This window comes from Bidens hawaiensis, unplaced genomic scaffold, assembly GCF_021521415.1.
Source record: "Bidens hawaiensis isolate Kalapana, Puna unplaced genomic scaffold, B.hawaiensis_p1.1 tig00018538_1, whole genome shotgun sequence".
NCBI classification, from domain to species: Eukaryota; Viridiplantae; Streptophyta; class Magnoliopsida; order Asterales; family Asteraceae; genus Bidens; species Bidens hawaiensis.
Genome location: NW_027492805.1, coordinates 102,978 through 123,193, shown reverse-complemented (window position 1 = coordinate 123,193; position 20,216 = coordinate 102,978). Strand labels below are relative to the sequence as shown.

Sequence of the window (20,216 nt, the reverse complement as noted above, 5' to 3'; positions counted from 1 at the left end):
TTTGAAGGCCTATTTCGCCGAAGATGATAAAGAAGATTAAGATGATGAAGACACGGACGGGAATGATGAAGATCCGCCGTTGTAATTAATACTTTTTCGTAACTGCCATCTTCTTATCTTTTTCTTAATCGTTGTATGACTTTGTAATCCCATTTGACTTAAATATAAGTAGTTTTTCCTTTACACTTTGTCTTATGTATATAATATAAGTGTTTAATTGTAGGATTTTCTTAGTTGTCAATAAAGGATTACATATACTTTTATTAAGGACCTGCGGATCCTTTCTTGTACGTATACCAGGAGACATTTGTTGCTCAGTAATTGTAGACAAATTTAGACAAAGGTTTTAAATAAGGAAGGCACGAAAGCTAGAATATATTACAAACAATGACATTTAAATGTCTTTCAACTAGTCTACAGGGGCGCGCAGGCCAAATAAAAAAGTAACTTATAACAAACTCAACTCAAATGTAACACTTTTTCAACTGTGCAACATTCAAAGTTCAAGGAATTTCAATCCCATCTAACCTTTCCAACTTGTATGCACTCTTGGATAATACTTCCTTAACTTTGTATGGGCCTTCCCAAGTTGGGGCCAACTTGCCTAGAGGCTCTTGGCCAGATGCTTCGTTGTTGCGGAAGACGAAGTCTCCCGCGTCAATGGTGCATTTTTGGACCCGCAAGTCATAATACTTCTGTGACTGACGCTTATAATTATGCTCGCGGATTAATGCTAATTCCCTCCTTTATATAAAGAGGTCTAGGTTCATCCGTAACTCCTTATCGTTGTCAATATTCGTCGATACTCATGCAGATGGAACCCCTATTTCAGCTGCGATCATGGATTTAGTACCATAGGTTAAACTGAATGGCGTTTCAGAATTACTTGAATTTTTTTGAGTGCGAAAGGCCCAAAGTACGTGGGGAAGTTCATCAACCCAGCATGTTCGTTTAATTCCCAATCTGGCTTTAATCCCTTCTTTGATTGTTTTGTTGGTCCTTTCTACCTGACCATTGGTTTGCAGATTAGTTACGGAAGTGAAAACTTGAGCGACTTGAAGTTCATTTAGCCATGCTTGTAGTCCACTATCCGCGAATTGGGTCTCCTTATCACTGACTAATTTTTGTGGGAGGCCGAAACGGCAGATAATGAATTCCCACATAAATTTCTTGACGCTCGATGCAGTAATGGATGCAACTGATTTAGCCTCTACCCATTTGGTAAAATAGTCTATAGCCACGATTAAGAACTTAACTCGTCTCGGGGCTTCAGGGAATGGACCCATGATATCGACCGCCAACTTTTGGAACGACCAGGCAGATGTTACCGGTACCAACTCATTCTTCGTACGTAGCGTGTTGGGAGCATGACGTTGACAAGAATCACACTTTTTATCTCTGGTATAACATCCATGTGCATCCCTGACCAATAGTATCTGGTGTTCATGAGTTTTTCTACGACCATTCTTAGGCCCGCGTGAAGACCACAAATACCTTCGTGAACTTCCCTTATCAAATAATTCTCATCCTCAGTGTCCACACATCTCATAAGTGGACCGAGGAAGGATCTTCTGTACAAGACACCATCTTGCATTTGGTAGTTCAAGGCCTTGTGTCTTATCTTTCAAGCCGCTGCTTTCTCTTCCGGTAGAACTCCTAACATCAAGTAAGCCACGATCGGCGTCGTCCATGATTCTATGCCGGTTTGAATCACTAAAACTTGGTCTGCGGAACAGATGGTCGATCAAGGATTTCAATGCGAATGTATTTAGCGAAGTGCTCAAAATTTGTTGAAGCCAACTTACTAAGGGCATCCGCCGACTTGTTTTCGCTTTTGTTTATGTGAATGACTTTACACGAAGAGAATTGAAGGATCAAATATTTTGCCTGTGACAAGTACGAATCCATTACATCGTTTTTTCCTTCATAAGTTCCATTGATTTGTCCAGCGATCAACATGGAATCCACCTGTGCTTCCAGGTGTTTTACCCCAAGCTTTTTAGCTATCCTTAAGCCTGCCAAGAAGGCTTCATATTCTGCCTCATTGTTGGTACTCTTGAAGTCCAACTTGATAGCATATGTAAATTCATGGCCTTTGGGATTAACTAGCCTAAGGCCTGCGCCTGAACCTTCGCTGCTTGAACCTCCATGCGTGAACAATAACCAAATTTGGCCTTGTTCAGGAGGAATCGGGGGTTGTTGTTTAACTAAGCATTCTTCCTCTTTATGCTGCAGAACCTCTGTAATGAAATCCGCCAACACTTGCCCTTTGATTGCTGGTCTGGGTTTGTACTCAATTGCATGTTCTCCCAGTTCGATGGCCCATTTTGTTAATCGCTCAGACAATTATGGCTTACTTAATACATTTTTTAGCTTATACCCCGTTAGCACATTAATGGGATGACCTTGGAAATATTTGCGGAGGCGCCTGGAAGCATAGACCAGTGCCAGAACTAGTTTTTCGAGCATTGAATACCTTGTTTCTAGCCCGTTTAATGTCCTACTGACATAGTAAATTGGTGTTTGAACATGTTTTCTATTTGTCAGTAGTACGACCCCAATGGCAATGTCAGACACTGATAAGAATAATGTTAAAGGCTCTCCCACATGTGGTACCGTTAGTGTAGGTAACTCCATTAAACACTTTTGACCTCCAGGAATGCTTGTTCAGCTTCTGCGGTCCATTTGAAGGGCGCTTTCTTGAGGCAATTTCCCAGAGTCGAGATAAACGGATAAGATTCAGCCGCATGATTGGCTAAGAATCTGTTCAGTGCCACCAGCCTTCCATTGAGTGTCTGTAATTCCTTGAGGGGGGAAGGGGAAGGCATGTGGGCTACTGCCTGAACCTTCTCTGAGTTTGCTTTGAAACCCGCACCTGTAACGATTACAACCAAAAATTTCCCTTCCTCCATTCTGAAGGAACACTTTCCAGGATTCAACTTCATGTTGATTTGCCTAAGAGTCTCAAATGTTTCCTCAATGTCTCTGAGCATCTGATCTTCCTATATACTCTTTATCACCAGATCATCCATGTAAAACTCCAAGTTTCGACCAATTTTCCCCTTAAAAGCCTCATCCATCAAACGTTGATACATAGCACCCGCGTTTTTCAAGCCAAAGGGCATCATCTTGTAACATAATGTTCCTTGGTCTGTGCGAAACGCTGTTGTGTCTTCATTACCCGCCGCCATGCGGATCTGATGGTAGCCTTTGTAAGCATCGAGGAAACACTTAAACTTGAATGGGGCTACTACATCAACTTCGAGGTCATTTTATGGAAGTGGGTAACAATATTTTGGGCATGCCTTATTTAAATCTTTGAAATCTATACACATTCGTCACGTCCCATTGCTTTTGGGGACAATGACTGGATTGACGACCTAAGTCTGGTACTGGATTGGGCGGATGATTCCAGCATGTAAGAGATCTTGAACTTGTTCGTTCATTACTTTGGTCTGTTCCGGACCCATCTTACGCTTCTTTTGCACAATTGGAGTAAACGTTGGGTTTACTCGCAACTTATGCTCTGCAATCCTTTGCGGGACGCCAGTCATGTTCGCTGGTTTCCATGCAAAGATGTCTACGTTCCTTGTCAACAGTTGCTTTAAAAATGTCCTCACCATCTCAGAGATAGCGGGCCCGATCGTTACCGTTTGATCCGGGAACTTCTTGTTCAACACTCATTTTTCTGGCTCGATCCTTTTAACTTTCTTTGTTGGAACTTTCTGTCGTGAAGCAGTGGAAATTAATGGAACTCCAACCGCACCTTGTGCTGTAGAAGGATGAGCATTAAAGTCACCAATCGCTTCACGACCCAGGATGATATCATGCTTTGATGTCACTGGTAAGACTAAAAATTCGACATCTTCTGTTCTTGAATGAACCCCATCACTTAGAGTAACTGGAAAAGATATCACCCCTCGCAGGTGCATCACTTCGCCTCCGAACCCGGACACAGGTGCATGAATCGGCTTCAACCTCACCTTGTCATGTTCATCCAATTGTTCAAAGCATTGTTCGTACTTTATGTCTGACGTACTTCTCGTATAAAAATGACATAATGCAAACGATAATGACCTATGAGGGCAGTGATTATCAAAGGATTCTTGTTACAAGGTCCTCATTTGACCCGCGGAATGATTACCGGCTCATTTTTCCATTCCTCATCATCAAACTCTCTCCTCTTTCCTCCCACTTTGTATCCGCCTTGTATCATGTGGACATTCAGGTCTTTGACTTGTTTCTTGGGTGGGCCCTTGTTATCTCGCGCCGTAGCTTTACCAGTCCCTGGTCTTGCACCTTTTACCAAATGCCCAAGTTTTCCTGACTTTACAGCTGCTTCGATTACATTTTTCAAAGATATACACTCATTCGTATTATGACCTATGTCGTCATGAAACGAACAATGATTTTTAGCATCAAGGAAAGATCTCCTTGTGAGTGGCTGGGGTTTCCTGAAGTTCATGTTTTAGTGGTAAGAATCACTGCAGGAGTCTTCGATAGCGGAGTCCAATTGTTGGTGACTTGTGCTGAAGAGCCCGCGTTTTTCTTGTTACCAATCAAAGATTTGGCATAGAATTGCTTTGATGATTCCACAGAAGGCTGGAACCTTGACCAAATCATTCATTTGGCTTGTTTATTTGGCTGCGGAGTTTGGAATTCCACTTTTAGCGTTTGTTTCTGGCTGCCAGAACTCAAAGTCCTTTCTGTTCTTGTGAACAGTTTTGCCGCACACATTATCTCGTCCCATGTTTTGGGCATTCCATCTCTACCAGTCAACGTTCTGATTAAATCATCACTTTTCACATTTTTGCGGAAAGCTCCTCTCAACATTTCTCCGCTGATTCCACCGATATTGAGACTTTCATTGTTGAATCGAGTTATCGAGTCCTCGATGGAGTCATTATTTCATCTCACCACGTCTAGTATCTCAAAAGTATCATGAGTGTGTTTCTTCTGCTGACTGAAATGCTGGAAAAATTTGGCTACAAAGTCATCCTAGTTTATAATTTGTCCGTCCGACAACTTTTCAAACCATTCTCGTGCCGCACCAGTGAATGTTAATGCGAACATGTGGCACCAATAGGGAAGATTCCAACCGCTGACTCCTCCTACAGCCACAAAGTTTAATAAGTGATCGATGGGATCAGTCATCCCATCGTATTTCCATATGGATGTCGGGATTTTCGCATTGACCGGGAATGGAGCAGTTGCAATACGTGCAATGAACTTTGATTTTTCAGCGAAAGCTGTAGGACGATACGTTTTGATAAAGTCCTCTTCCGCGTTGCTATGGTATTTGGCATGGCGGACTGTCGCACTCGGGCGACTAGTCCCCTCCCAACCATGGAGTCTGCTATCTCCGGTATAATTGCTAACAACGCTCGGACGGTATGACGAATCAAAATTTTCCAATTCTTCTCTGTAAGAGGGTGGACGTGTAACCCTGCGAGGATAACCACGTCCACTCCTAACAAACTCATCTTCCGGAAACCCCCTCAGTTTGGAGGCTTCCGCGTATTTGACTATTCCTCATAGTTGTAGGAGGAGAAGGGGATCTCCTGAGAGATTCATCATAATTCAGAGTACGAGCACGAAGTCGCTCTTCACGCATCATGCGCTCATACTCGGCTGTGACATTTTCCCGCTGGATGCGGAACCATTCCTCAGGGGACAAGGGTCCTCTAGCTCTAGAACTTCGACGTTGGGTTCTCACCGACTCGGAATCATCTTCCAAACCCTACTCTGTACGAGTTCGGCGAGTTTGCACCGTGATACGTCCCAAGTCACCCGTAGATAGACCACCAGGTGGCATGACACGTTCCAAATTACCCAGAGTAGAACCCCCAGGTTCCTCGACATCAGTAGGATGTCTAGCAATTACAGGAGTTTCCATCGGCCCCTTAGGAAGCTGACTCATATCATACAAACCAAAAACCAACAGAAAATTTATGCAGTTCTAACACAATGATGGATGGAGCCAATGAAGAAACACGGATCCAATCCCCTTAACGGGTCATGGATCCAATGAGTCCACAATGATGGGTCAAATACAACTAACCAACGATATGAGCACAACCTCCGGAAGTCAAGTGATAGGAACCTGCAAAACCAACACTGTGAGCTCGTTACGGGATGGACAAGAGGGGAGGTCTTCCCGTAACCACCCTCCAGCGTGAGAATAAGTGCAGTTCTGATGGAGAGAAAGTACTTAAGTATTTAGAGTAGATAGTGGAGAGTGAATGTGTTACCTTGTGGAGATTGTGAAGTATTTATAGCCGAAGGGTGTGGGAATGTGATTGGCCCAGCTGCCCCTTTCTAGAAGATGCTCTCGTAACTACCTGGACACGCGCCCTCCTGTAACTGGCTGGGCTATACGTCCCATGTGCATGGTTGTAACAACCTGGACATGTGTTGATACGTGTTAAGACAGGATATATTTGATCAATAACTTCATGGCCAAGATGAGTTTTGTAACAACTCACAACATTAATGGTCTAAAAAACTATTAAAAATTGCCAAGTGCGTAATTCGAACACAGATTACAACTATACAATGGGATACAATTAAGTAGTTACAGCAAAGACCCTAAACTTGAAAATAAAATAGGCAAAAATTAGTACAAATACCCATAAAACGATTTTGAATTACCTATCAATAACCACAACCATAGTAGTTATAAGAAAATGATCATAATCGTTACTTCAATAGTTGAACATGTACAAATCAGCAGTGATAGTGGCTAGGTAGTGATGCGGTTTCAAGACAAGGCATTTGAAATACGGCAGTGATCCGTTACTTTAATAGTCGACTCAAGCTAGAGAAGGTTTTTAACAAGTGCGGTGACGGTGAGTGCGTGAAAACGCACTTGTGTTTAATTTTGTCTGTAGAGTTCAGGAGTGAGGAGGATTTTGGTCAAGATTTCAGGGGATATTAGGTTTTTCTTTTTTGCGAGATTTACTAGAGAGGAAGGAAAATACTTGCGGTAATAAGTATATGGAGCTTAACAAAACTCAGGTAAATTTAAGTTTTTAACTGTACTTTCTATATAATTTTAAAGATAAAGATAAAATTTAAAAAATGGGATGTAGAGACTTCACTCAAAGCTAATAAGAAGTTAGATTATATATGGAGATATTGGTACTAAAGAGTTCCCATATAAACACTAGTTACCAACAAACTTAAAAGTTTTAAAACTATATGGAGACAAACAGAAATTATAAATCTAAGGCTGTTAATGACAATTAATGGTAAGAGGCATGTTAGTAGAGTATAATCTCTTAACAAGTGCAACAACTATAATAAAACAATAACAAGAGAAAAATAAATAAGGCATAATTTATGTGTGTGTAAATAATGTGTCCACATCAGAAGATGATGTGTTGAAAAACACACTTACTTTCCGCACCTTTTTATCATGTTTTAATTGCTTAATCGTTTAATAAATAAGAGTTATGGATGATTTTTGCATGATCTTACAAAGATTGAATATTAATTGTAGGCTATGAGTTTTAATGGAAAAAAGAGTAAAGTTAGAAGACTCTAGGGGCCTTTTTGATCAACTTTGAAGACTACAACTCAAGGACCGACCCAAGCCCACAAGATCCAAGCCTTTTATGCATAATATATCAAGATAATTAAAAAAAAAGAAAAACCGTAACATGCCCATAGAGAGCCGATCGGACAAGCAGCAGCAAGGGAAGGAAAAAAATCTTTTTTATGAGGCTTGTGGCGGCTAGGAAAGGAATAAGAAGACTAAGGGAGACTTGGTACAGTATCTAGGGTCGATATTCATCCATAAACTCGGCCCTAATCTTAAGTATTACTCTCATAAACTTTGTATTTTTGTTCAAGATACATAACTTATTGATTTTGATATTTTACTTGAATAGTTTTGCAATTGAATTGAAGTTTGACTTGTGCTTGATTGATATTGTAGGTTCCCTGGACGGATCGCACGAGATATCTCGGTCTACTCAGGTGCGGAATCCCTGCGTAGATCGTTACGAGTATAGAACACGAATCACACGAACACACGTTATATATTATAACTCAAACACGTGATGTAATATCACTGTTACAGACTCTCGTCCTCACGTTACAATGAACTTGAACAACTGACACGAACTTAAACAACGATTACAAACCAAGCCGTAAGCTAGGTATATAAATACACGACAACTTCGCCTGGCATGTTCAGGCGAAGTTGTCCATAACTTCGCTTGATTAACAAGTTCGCCTGTTAAGCGAACTTGTCAGTAACTTCGCTTAAACATACAAAACATAATTAAACATTACAGACTCGATTACAGACACTAGACTATGAACTACTGACATTATGCACCAACAGACTCCCCATTGGCAGTAGCTTCATATCTTGATCTTTAAGCACTTGTCTTGTAATCTTCAATCTTGTATCTTCACGCATGCACTCCTTCTCTAACACAAACTGACACAACTTTTTGATACTTCCTCGCTTCGGCCTTCCAAGCAGGAATATAAAAGATTTTCTTTTCATTAAGCACCTTCAGATCAGCTTGCGATAAGTTTACCAAATGCATCGGATCGTAAACTCTTAGGAGCTCTTGTTCATCCTCGTCTTCCATCACCGCCTCTGCTGTCTCACAATCCACATACCACCACTTTAGGTCTTTAAGCATATCCTTGGGCATTAGCTTCATCGGTACTTCTTTAAGGCACCGGATCGGTTTATACTTCATGACCATCCAAGGTTTTCCATCAGCTCTCAAACCTCTATCCTTGTCTTCAACAAGTTTTCCCTTCTGCGGTTTCAACAGCTCAAACTTCTTCTCTTTTATACTCTCTCTCCATACAATTTTCTCAATGACTCTAGCCATATTATCGTCATTTCGATTGATTAACCCCAATCTGGCTAAGTCTTTCACTTCACATTCCGGCAGTGTATTCAACGACCTTAACATTCTTTTAAAATACTGAACGCCGTCATACCGTTTAATCACAAAGAGCTTCAACTGCTCATCATAGATCCAGCAAATAATCCCTTTCTTTGCTTCAGCATAGCCTTTAATATTGTAACTCTTCTTAAACATTGTAGGGACCGCTGGTTTCTTCGTTTTGACAAACCACTGAGCATAGCCTTCCTTCCACCTAGGCTGCTCTTCCCATTCAGTCTCATCGATTACTGTCTCATTACCCATATCTGCTTTCTCCACACCTGGAATGTCATGCTCCACATTCTCTTCAATTATTTCACCTTCTTCAACATCTTCTTCAATCACAATCTGAGCTCCAATCTTCTCAATCTCTTTAATTGGCAGCACATCATCATCAAACATCACATCATCATCTAGCATATCATCATCTAATTCTTTCAAAGCATCAATCACATCATCTTCATCATCAACCATCACCACCTCATCACCACCAACTGCACCTTTTGATGCATTGGGATCATCGTCTCTATCATTTCTCTTCTTTGTCCTTAACTCGTCGCCTCTACAGCTTGTCTCCCCCTGAGATGCCAAGAACTCCTTCATAGCATCTATAATTCGCCCATGTTTAACCAGGAGGCGCGACTGTAGTTGATTCTTTGCTACAAGGCGCTGAATAGCCTGGGTCTGGATAAAGTTTATCCTCGATTGCTCTGCCACGACCCGTTCAAGTGCAGCTATTCTCTCCGAGTCTGAGAGGGTTGCATCGAAATCAAACCTCATGTTAGATGTGTCTTGAGTATACTCAGCAGGGATCTCGAATGTAACCGGGACATCAGAAGCAGTTGTGGACGTAACCGCAGGTGGTATCGTAACCGACAACCCTGCAGTTGCAACGACTGTCGACTCTACAAATTGTGCCACCACCTCTGAAGGAGTAAGCGTTGGAGGTGGTAAAGACATAATCTCCGGAGTCGTCAGCTGGATAGTAGTGATTGGGATGCCAAAAGCTGATAATGTAGCCACCACGGGAACATCCGCGGCGCTTAAACCTGTGACCTGTAGTGATGTAGGAACAATCGACATACCTGACAGTGCGGGCGGAGCGAAACGTACAACTCTTGAAGTCTCTCCAGCTCCCATACCTGCACCTGTCCTTTCCCGTCTTGAACGTCTTATCAACTTGTGAATATCCTCTTCTTCTTCTTCTGACTCAGTATCATCAACTGTCCTCTTTCTCTTCCCTAACGTCCTTTCTCGTGTCACCAACATCCTTCTCGCCTCATCCATAACATCATCAAGATCTGAGTCAGCCACCGTCGTAGCTGCTCTAGTAACATTCACTTCCCAAACCTGTGCAGCAGAGACCTGCACCTCTTCTTGCGGATCAAACCGGTCCATATCGAAGAATCCTTGGCCGCCAAATGCAGCATCAAGGTCTACATCCTCCTCAGCCGACACAACAGGCACAGCAGGTACATCTCGAGGTGCTCCTACCTGTCGTGGTTGAGGGTCTCTGAACTCATCCCCACGAGCTGGCACATACCCCGGATTTATTAAGTACCCAAAGAGTGGAGTATGCCTTGGACGTAGTTCAGGCTTGCTCCTCGCACTCGAAGTCCGGCATTGAGCAAAGATACGTTTGCTCACACTCTCCACGTATCGTATTGGACGTCGTTGAGGCAACGTGGGAGCAACATGATTCAAGATCATCTGAATGAATCTTGGATACATGATGAACCTCTCACGGGCCATCGCTCTCCTCTGTCTATCGATCTCATAAAAGACCATCTGACTGAAGCTATAACGTTTGTTATATGTCAGAGCAGTCATTGCGGACTGCATGGTCGCACCCATCCCGTCAGTCCCCGCCTTCCTCCCTGACATGCAGACAATCATTACGTGCATGAGAAAGCGCCACTGATCAAGTAGGAAACCCTTCCTCCTCTGAGTATCACCTAATGGACCAGAATAGCCCATTCGGAGAAACGCTCCATCACGGAACGGAGCCACAAACTCTGTAGGGTCATCCCTAGTGTCCTCACCGAACCGTAAAGCCACTCGTATCTGTTCAGATGAGAACTGAACCTCTTGATTGTTGACGGTTGCTCGCATAACCGGGGGCTCAACGCGGCAATCGTATTCCACAGTCTGCCAGAAATCCTCGATATTGGGTAAGGAAATCGGCAGAGTTGTAGTGATTGCGTGGAATATCCTCAAGCGAATGAGGAATGTGATTATCTCGCGGTAATCCTCAACACCGCTCGCTTCTGGGTCTAAGGTGATGAACATGTTGTGACCTGGGAAGAATTGCCTCTGATTATCTCCATCGTCACCTCCAGCACCTCCAGCACCTGCTACTGCAGCCATATCTGCAACAAACGAACCAAGTTAGATAAACGTTAAGGCGTACCACAAGTTCGCTTGTTACCATGTGCGAAGTTGTGATAAAATCTGTATAGGCGAAGTTAAAGTTGGGGCGAAGTTGGGAACAACTTCGCTTCATCTTTAAGTTCGTCTAATAATTAAAAAATTAAAAGGTCCAGGCGAAGTTAATGATAACTTCGCCTCACCACAACATCGCCTCTGGCGAAGTTACGGATAACTTCGCCTAAACCTTAAGTTCGCCTGAATCTGAAACGGCGACAGTAAGGTCGATTCAACATCGAAAATTTGGTGTTTCGGTCAATTTTGACGATTAAGAACTCCCAAACACAAGATATTAAGGATATATAGACGATTAGGTTGTTCATGAACACGTAAAAACAAGCTTTAAAATCCGGTTCAAAAATCAGTCTGTCCGAGGTATCGAAACAGGTCGAAACGACCTTTGATAAGCATTGACAACACGATGTACCGACACCACGAACCTTGAAATCGAAACGGAATCTGGAAAAAATAACAAGGAATTGGAAAAACAACAAGTTCGCTGAAAACTGGTTAAGTTCACCGGAATAAGTTCGCTTAGATCTGTGAATAATGAATCGTTTGACCTTTGAAAATCCTTATATAGGGTCAGAGATTATACAAGCGAAGTTACGGTTAACTTCGCCTAGGCGAAGTTATTCACAAGTTCGCCTGTTTAACAACTTCGCCTATATTTACAAAATCAAACCTTATAATTCGAAAATTTTGCAATTAAGTTCTAAAACTTCCCTTTAAGAATTAAATGACACGATCAAGTCCAAGTAACCAATTATAAAATCATAAACTACCTAAGTACGAAAAAACTTTTTTTAAAAAATTAAAGTACACGGGATCAAATTTCAGTCTCGATAGGGACTACTACGTTTTAGAAAAGATCCGAACAGGAATCATACTAACTACGTGACTGTCACATAGATCCGTGTTTAGCTGTATTATGACAGAAGGAAACAGGTTGTAAGCAGGTAAATAACTTAAGATGGTTTTCATCGTTTCTGTGATACGAGTTAGATTCAATTATGCCTCAAAATTGAAGTGGGCAACTACTCATAGATTATGATGCCTCCTATCTATTCTCAAAGCATATTTGGCTTTCCCCAAGTCACCCCGAATTGACCTCGACCCATAGTGTCTGATTAAGTTTGTAAGTACTCTTCATCTGCTTCCCGTTCTCTTTCTTACTCCATGATTGAGAAGTCTTGACATTTTCAGCTCTAGAATGTTTTCATAACTCATAATTTTTTTTTTTTTTTTATGATAAACATTTACATAGACTTCAGAGTAGCAAACAACTGCAAGTCCCGAATCTGGATCACTGCAGTTTCTTGAAACGCTATCTTCATGGGAATCAGAACACTTACGGGCTCGTGTATGACTGGGTAATCGCTTTTCTGCCTATCATTCGGAAAGATATATATGAAGACATGCAAAACTCGTAAGGAGTTTCCACGTAAAATCGAGTAAAATTAGTTTGTATCACATCTACTTTTACGCACCATAAAAAGCTACCATGACATACAATAACTGTCCTAAAGCCTTTTAAGCCTAATAACTTCACTAGTTAAGTACACAGAATCAGTATATTTATCATTTTCCAAGGTTGGATCAATTTTCTGTTAAACATAGCAAACGCACTTCTTACGAAGTAGCAGACTTGAAAAATAATTTCATTTCCTTCAAAATTTTAACATTAATCGCCCCGATCAAAACAAAGTCTTCAGGTAAACGGCTATCCCGAAGATCCAATTGATCAGCTGGACCGACCACATACAAGTATGTGTCCTTCTAACTAAGTATGATCGACTAATTTTAAGCGAAAGAATGAAAACTCATCATAAACCGCCCCGGTCACTTTCAGTCCTTTGGTTAATGGCTATCCTCAAATTCTACAAGTAGAAAATGAGGACCAAAACATATCCGAAGACAAGTCCTTCAAACTGAGGCAACCGACATATTTTTAAGAGATAGTGACGTTTATTATTTTTTTATTTTTTTATTTTTTTTTATTTTTTATTTTTTTTTTATTTTTAAATATAACATGAAAAGCATGGTTACTACGGATTGATCATCCCATTCAGCTATATAAGGTTTTGAAATCTTGTTTTGTCAAACGCTTTAGTATAAAGATCAGCGAAATTATCAAGCGTATCCACCTTTTCAAGCACAATCAGTTTCTTCTCAGCACAATCCCGTATAAAATGATGACGTATGTCAATATGTTTAGTTTTACTGTGCTTCACGGGATTGTTAGTTACTGAGATAGCAGCTGTGTTATCAATGCAAATAGGAGTAAGTAAGAAATTCAGACCATAGTCGCGCAACTGTTGTTGAATCCAAAGAACCTGGGAGCAGCAGTTGGATGCTGCCATGTATTCTGCTTCACAGGTTGAAATTGCGACCGAAGTCTGTTTCTTGCATTGCCACGACACCAATCTGCCACCAAGAAACTGACATCCTCCAGTTGTTGACTTCCGACTCTGATTGCACCCTCCATAATCAGAATCTGTGTAAGCGACTAGCTCCAAGTCTCCTCCTCTCGGGTACCACAACCCCAGCTTCGGTTTGCCCTTGAGATACCTCAGTATCCTCTTCACACCCTTCAGATGAGATTCTTTTGGGTTTGCCTGAAAGCATGCACAAAGACAAACAGCAAACATTATATCAGGCCTAAAAGCAGTTAAGTACATTAAAGAACCTATAATAGCCCGATATTGAGTTGGGTCCACATCTGCATCACCGTCTGACTCAGCACCCAATTTGTGATTGACGCAGATTAGAGTGTCGAATGGAGTGTTGTCCTCCATCTTGAAGCGTTTGAGCACATCATGGACATACTTGGTCTGATGAATGAACATCCCATCCTTCTTCTGATCAACCTGCAATCCTAAAAAGAAAGTTAGTTCACCCATAGCACTCATTTCAAACCTCTTTTTCATGACGGCCTCAAAATCTTGACACATGGAGACTCTTGATGCAGCAAAGATAATGTCATCCACGTAGACTTGCACCAGCAGGAAGTCGCTTCCATCTCTCTTGAAGAACAACGTGCTATCTATCTTTCCTCTTTCAAACCCATTTTCAAGCAAGTAATCTGATAAAGTTGAATACCAGGCACGAGGTGCCTGATGTAGTCCATGAAATGCCTTGCTTAACTTGTACACGTGATCAGGAAAGTCTGGGTCAGGAAAACCCGGAGGTTACTCAACATACACTACCTCATCAACTTTCCCATTCAGAAACGCACTCTTCACATCCAACTGAAATACCTTCATCTTCTTATAAGCAGCGAACGCCAAAAACAATCTAATGGCTTCCAACCTTGCGACAGGAGCGAACACTTCATTATAATCAATCCCCTCTTGTTGATTAAAACCTTTAACGACTAGCCTCGCCTTGTTTCTTATGATAATCCCTTTCTCATCTCTCTTGCACTTAAACACCCATTTTGTGCCTATCGCATGCACATGCTTCGGTTTTTCAACCAAAGTCCAAACTTCCATTTTCTTGAATTGAGCCAACTCTTCTTGCATAGCTTCGACCCACGAGCTGTCCTTAAGAGCCATTTGATAATTCTTCGGTTCAATCTGGCTGATAAAGCAGGTGTACAAGCATTCGTTGATTATCCCTGTCTCCTTGATGCTTGTGTAAACACAGGTGTGCTCATTCAAGCTATGTCTTGTTTGTACACCGGAGGACACATCACCAATCACATTCTCCAAAGGGTGATCTTTATGAATTCTCGTGGTCGGAACAGAACCGACATGCAAATTGTCTTCCAAGTTAGAAGAGAGCTCGTCAATGGTTGTTTCATGCTGAGAGTGAAATGGATTGAAAAATTCTTCTTCAGTCGAGGCAGCAGGGGTATCGACAGAATTTGATGAGGAAGGTTGACATTTATCGATCAGCTGTCTTTGTAATAGGTTTTCTTCCTCATCAAGGATCATCTTCGTTGCAACTCTCTCTTCTTCTTCAGCAATATCCAAATACGGTATGTTAAAAGACTTAAAAAGTTTAACATAGTCGAAAAACTCAGCAGGTCCGTTGCTTGGTTTTGGCGGTTGGTAACTTGTGATATCGGTGTTACACACCACCTCAACCTTGCTGGTCGATGTATTAAAGACACGTCTGTTGGGAGTCCCAACAACATAACCGACTAAGATTCCTTCATCGGCTACTTCACCAAATTTTGAATTTGTCTTCAAAATCGAACAAGGGGACCCGAATGGTTCAAGACCACTCAAGTTGGGCTTTCTCCCATGCATAAGCTCATAACACGTTTTACCAAGTCTTTTAATAGTTAAGACTCTATTCAGAACATAACAGGCTGTAGCAACAGCTTCAGCCCAAAACACCACAGGAAGCTTCGAATCAGCCAGCATTGTTCTGGCTCCTTCAATTAATGTTCTGTTCTTCCTTTCAGCCACTCCATTCTATTGCGGTGTATACGGAGCGCTGTATTGGTGTTCAATCCCTTTCTGAAGGCAGAAGATCTCCATCTCAAAATTCTTGAACTCTGTTCCATTGTCACTCCTGATGAACTTAACCCTTTTATCCATAACGTTCTCAACTTTGGTAATCAAATTCTTCACCATCTGAGCCGTTTCGTCTTTTGATTTCAGGAAATATACCCACGAGTATCGTGAGTAGTCATCAGTGATCACCAAGCAATAAGAAGTACCTCCTAGACTTTTTGCATTCACGGGACCGAAGAGATCCATGTGAAGCAATTCTAGAGTACTGGCAATTGAATTGACTTTCTTGGTGAGATGGGATTTCTTGTGCTGCTTTCCCTTCTTGCACGCTATATATTTATCTTCAAAATTGAAATTCTTCAAGGGAACTCCCAGCACAAGTCCATTCCTGACAATGTTGTTCATCTTCCGAAGATGAATGTGCCCCATTCTCCTATGCCACAATTCGGACTCCGATTCGCTCGCTTTTGTCATAAGGCATGATTCTTCCGTGGCCATTTCAGTTGACCTCATATCCATAATATACGTATTTCTTTCACGTGGAGCCTTCATCACAATCCACTCCTCTGGTATCTGAAAACCAGGTTGCAACACAATCGCCTCATTCTTTGTAAAATGAACGGTGTACTCCTTATCACAGATCTGCGACACACTCAGCAGATTGTGCTTCAATTCTTCCACAAAGTTAACTTTCTCCAATGTCATCTTTCCGTTAGACACCGTTCCCATTCCTGTAATCTTGCCACCACTTTCACCGGCAAAGCTCACTCTCCCTCCTTGAACAGGTTTCAAATCGTGTAACAAGTATTTGTTACCCGTCATGTGCCGGGAACAGCCGCTATCTACAACCCAAAGATTGTTGGCAGCCCTGTTCAACTGTTCCTGCACAATAAAGCAAAAGATTAGAATTTAGGGACCCAAGACCAATTGGTCTTGGATCTATACATCCTAAACTTTGGCTTTCCAAAGTTAGTATCTCGATAATTCCTGCAAGTCCTATTAGGAAACCTCCTTGAAGATTGATTGTGAGGCCTTCCAAACCTTTGTGAATTGAAAGAATTATAGCTTGTGGTTTGGTTATTAGCAGTGTAAAACTGAGATTTGTTTCTATGAAAACCTGAATTAGTCACATTTTTGAATTTTAAATGGTTTTCATTTTTAGCAGCATGATAATTACTATTAGGCTTATTCTCAGTTTTAGTAGGCCTTACACCTCTGAATCGCTGCTTCAGAGGGCAATCTGCAACTAGGTGCCCTAATTGATTACACCTAAAACAACACCTATGTTCAACCTTTTTATCAACCGGTGTTTTAGATGTCGAGGCTTTATTACCGCCCGTTCGTCTCACATATGGTGGGACGTACGGGTTTAGTGGAGTACTCTTTTTATTCGTCTTATATTTCTCTCCACCATTGGGTAATACCACCTCCTCTTTTGCCTTGCCAGACTCGGATGACTTATCCGAATCTGATGAGACTGGACTTGGATCAGAAATTTTAACACTTGAAACAGGCGAACTTGTTTCGCCTCCACTAACATTTGGTTCTTTACAAGTTACTTTAACTGGTACTGTCTGAGCAACCTCAAAGTCAACAGATTTCTGAACACTAGGGTTAAAAGTGTAATTGTGATTATAAGGTGGTGGAACCTCATGATAACCGATTCCTCCTCTCTTAGCAGAGGAACCTTGATCACTAACAAGGTGATCAAGAATAGCAGAGGAATTTCTGAACTGCTCTAGTTTTCTATTCAGTTCCACCACTTTTACCTGGTGATCAACAATCTGTTTTTCTCTATCAGCAATTAGTTTGGTTTTTTCCTCCAAAACTTCATAGCTTAAATCAATCACTTCAATTTTTTCAGCAAGTTTTGTTTTTAGACTTTTAACATCTTTTTCACAAGCTTTTATTTTGACTTTATAGCTATTTTCTCTTGCTTTTGTAAAATGATGATCTTCTTTTAGGGTTTTAAATTCAGCATCCAACCTAACATACTGATCGGTTATAGTTGCTAATTGCTCAGACAAGTTTTCACATTTAGAGCATGTAGGTTTAGAACATACCTCGGAGAGCTGGTCATTAACGTCTGCCATAAGAGCTTTTTCTTCTCCGGTAACCTTCTCATTTTCTTCAGTTTCAACCTTCGCCAAATTTGCCTGCTTAAAAGTTTCTTTAGAATGCAGGTTCCAGTTGTATTCACCATCTTCTCTGGACATCATTGCGCTATAATCTTCAGAACCCCCACTTTGCTGTGGAGACCTGCCCTGACTTCGTTCCACACGCTAATTCCTGCATTCCTTTGCAAAGTGACCGTTTTGCTGACAATTGTAGCATCTCACCTTCGTCTTGTCAAACCCTGGCTTTCCACCGACAAACTTTCTCCCGGTCTTCCTCATAAACCGCTTCACTCTTCTTACAATCATGGCCATCTGCCATTGCAGATCCATTTCCTCCAGATCATCAGTATCAATCTGGTCATAGTCTTCATCCAACATAGCTGGATCAACAACCTTCCCTTGAATGTAATTCTCATAGGAAGCAATAAAAGAAGCATAGAGACCAAACTGCTCTTCAGCAGACTTGACACTCATAGGCATCTTGGAGTAGTTGTTGCTGGGAATACTTGGAGAGCAACTACTCTTGCTTACCTGGGGTTGAGAACCACTCGATCCACCTGCTACATAGCAAACATCACCATTTGTGTTGACTGACACATGACCCTCATGTTATGAGTTTGCGCCCGACTTTCCCTTCGAGTAGTAGGCAGCAGATTCAGTCTTCGATCCTGAGCTAGTGTTGACTTTAGCTCCATACATACCTGGATCTTGAACCTGATCCATAGGTGTCTCCTTTCTGACCATGTTAAGCTCAAAGGTTCTGAGCTTGTTGACTGCCGTTTCTAGATCATATATGGGAAAGTCTTTGTCTTCCCTCATCAGCACAGTGTACATCTCCCATTTTGGTGGAAGAGCATCTAGAAGCTTCTCAACTATTTCTTCTTCTCGGTAGGAAATTGAATAGTTGCTCAATTCAGTCATCAGATGGTAATATCGAGTGATAATATCATCTAAAGATTCATTCTTCAAATACTTGAAGACTGAGAACTGGGTTTTGAGCAATTTTATCTTTGAAGCACGGATTCCTACATTCCCTTCAAATCTGTTCTCAAGAGCTTCCCAAAGCTCTCTTGCTGACGTGTACTTTCTAAACGTATGAAGGATCTCTTGTGGAAGAGCCATAGTAATAGCAGCATGAGTCTTGCTCTCGGCCTCAAACATCTTTTTCTCTTCTTCTTCCATTTTGCTATACTTTTTGATTTGATCACGACCTTCATACTCCATAACTGGTGGAATATAACCATCCTGAATGCATACCCACATCTTCACATCCTGGTATTTGACGTATTGTATGAACCGATCCTTCCATGCGACGAAATCGGTTCCCTTCAGCAATCTTGGGGCCTTTGTAGCTGACCCTGCTTCAACTTCCATCTTCACTAACTCAGAGATGTTAATCGACGACATCTTTCCCGAAAAGTAAGAAACCCGAAAAAAATCAAAAAATTTTCTGAAAAGTACTGTAGGCGAAGTTACGGATAACTTCGCTTAAGCCTTAACTTCGCCGCTGATTAACTTCGCTGAAGAACTTCGCAGATGATTAACTTCGCTTAAGGTAAGCGAACTTAGGAGGTAGGCGGAGTTGTAGAGAACTTCGCTGAGTTAGGCGAACTTGAGAAGGTAGGCGAAGTTGTGGATAACTTCGCTTAACCTTATATCTTCGCCGAAACCCTACGTATCCTGACGGCAACTTCGCCTGATGAACACGGGCGTTTTTGCAGATCTGAAATCTTGATTTTACGAATAGTCGAAGGCTTGAACACGATGGTAGGAGGTAAGATTGACTCAAAAACACAGAAAACACGTCCCGCGAATAGTCGAAACGGGACGATTTCTATACCCGCGTGAATATCCCGAACCACACAATCGAACAAATGCTCTAATACCAATTGTAGGTTCCCTGGACGGATTGCACGAGATATCTCGGTCTACTCAGGTGCGGAATCCCTGCGTAGATCGTTACGAGTATAGAACACGAATCACACGAACACACGTTATATATTATAACTCAAACACGTGATGTAATATCACTGTTACAAACTCTCGTCCTCACGTTACAATGAACTTGAACAACTGACACGAACTTAAACAACGATTACAAACCAAGCCGTAAGCTAGGTATATAAATACACGACAACTTCGCCTGGCATGTTCAGGCGAAGTTGTCCATAACTTCGCTTGACTAACAAGTTCGCCTGTTAAGCGAACTTGTCAGTAACTTCGCTTAAACATACAAAACATAATTAAACATTATAGACTCGATTACAGACACTAGACTATGAACTACTGAC

General features: G+C 41.6%; 1 protein-coding gene across 1 annotated transcript; it reads right to left on the bottom strand.

Moving 5' to 3' along the window:
* Positions 1–1,713: 1,713 nt before the first annotated feature.
* LOC143556335 (uncharacterized) lies at positions 1,714–3,191 on the bottom strand. The gene is made up of 2 exons (XM_077045674.1): positions 3,021–3,191; positions 1,714–2,337 (listed from the first exon to the last, which is right to left on the bottom strand). The coding sequence occupies exons 1-2, from the start codon at positions 3,189–3,191 to the stop codon at positions 1,714–1,716; spliced, it is 795 nt and encodes a 264-aa protein (XP_076901789.1).
* Positions 3,192–20,216: the final 17,025 nt, after the last annotated feature.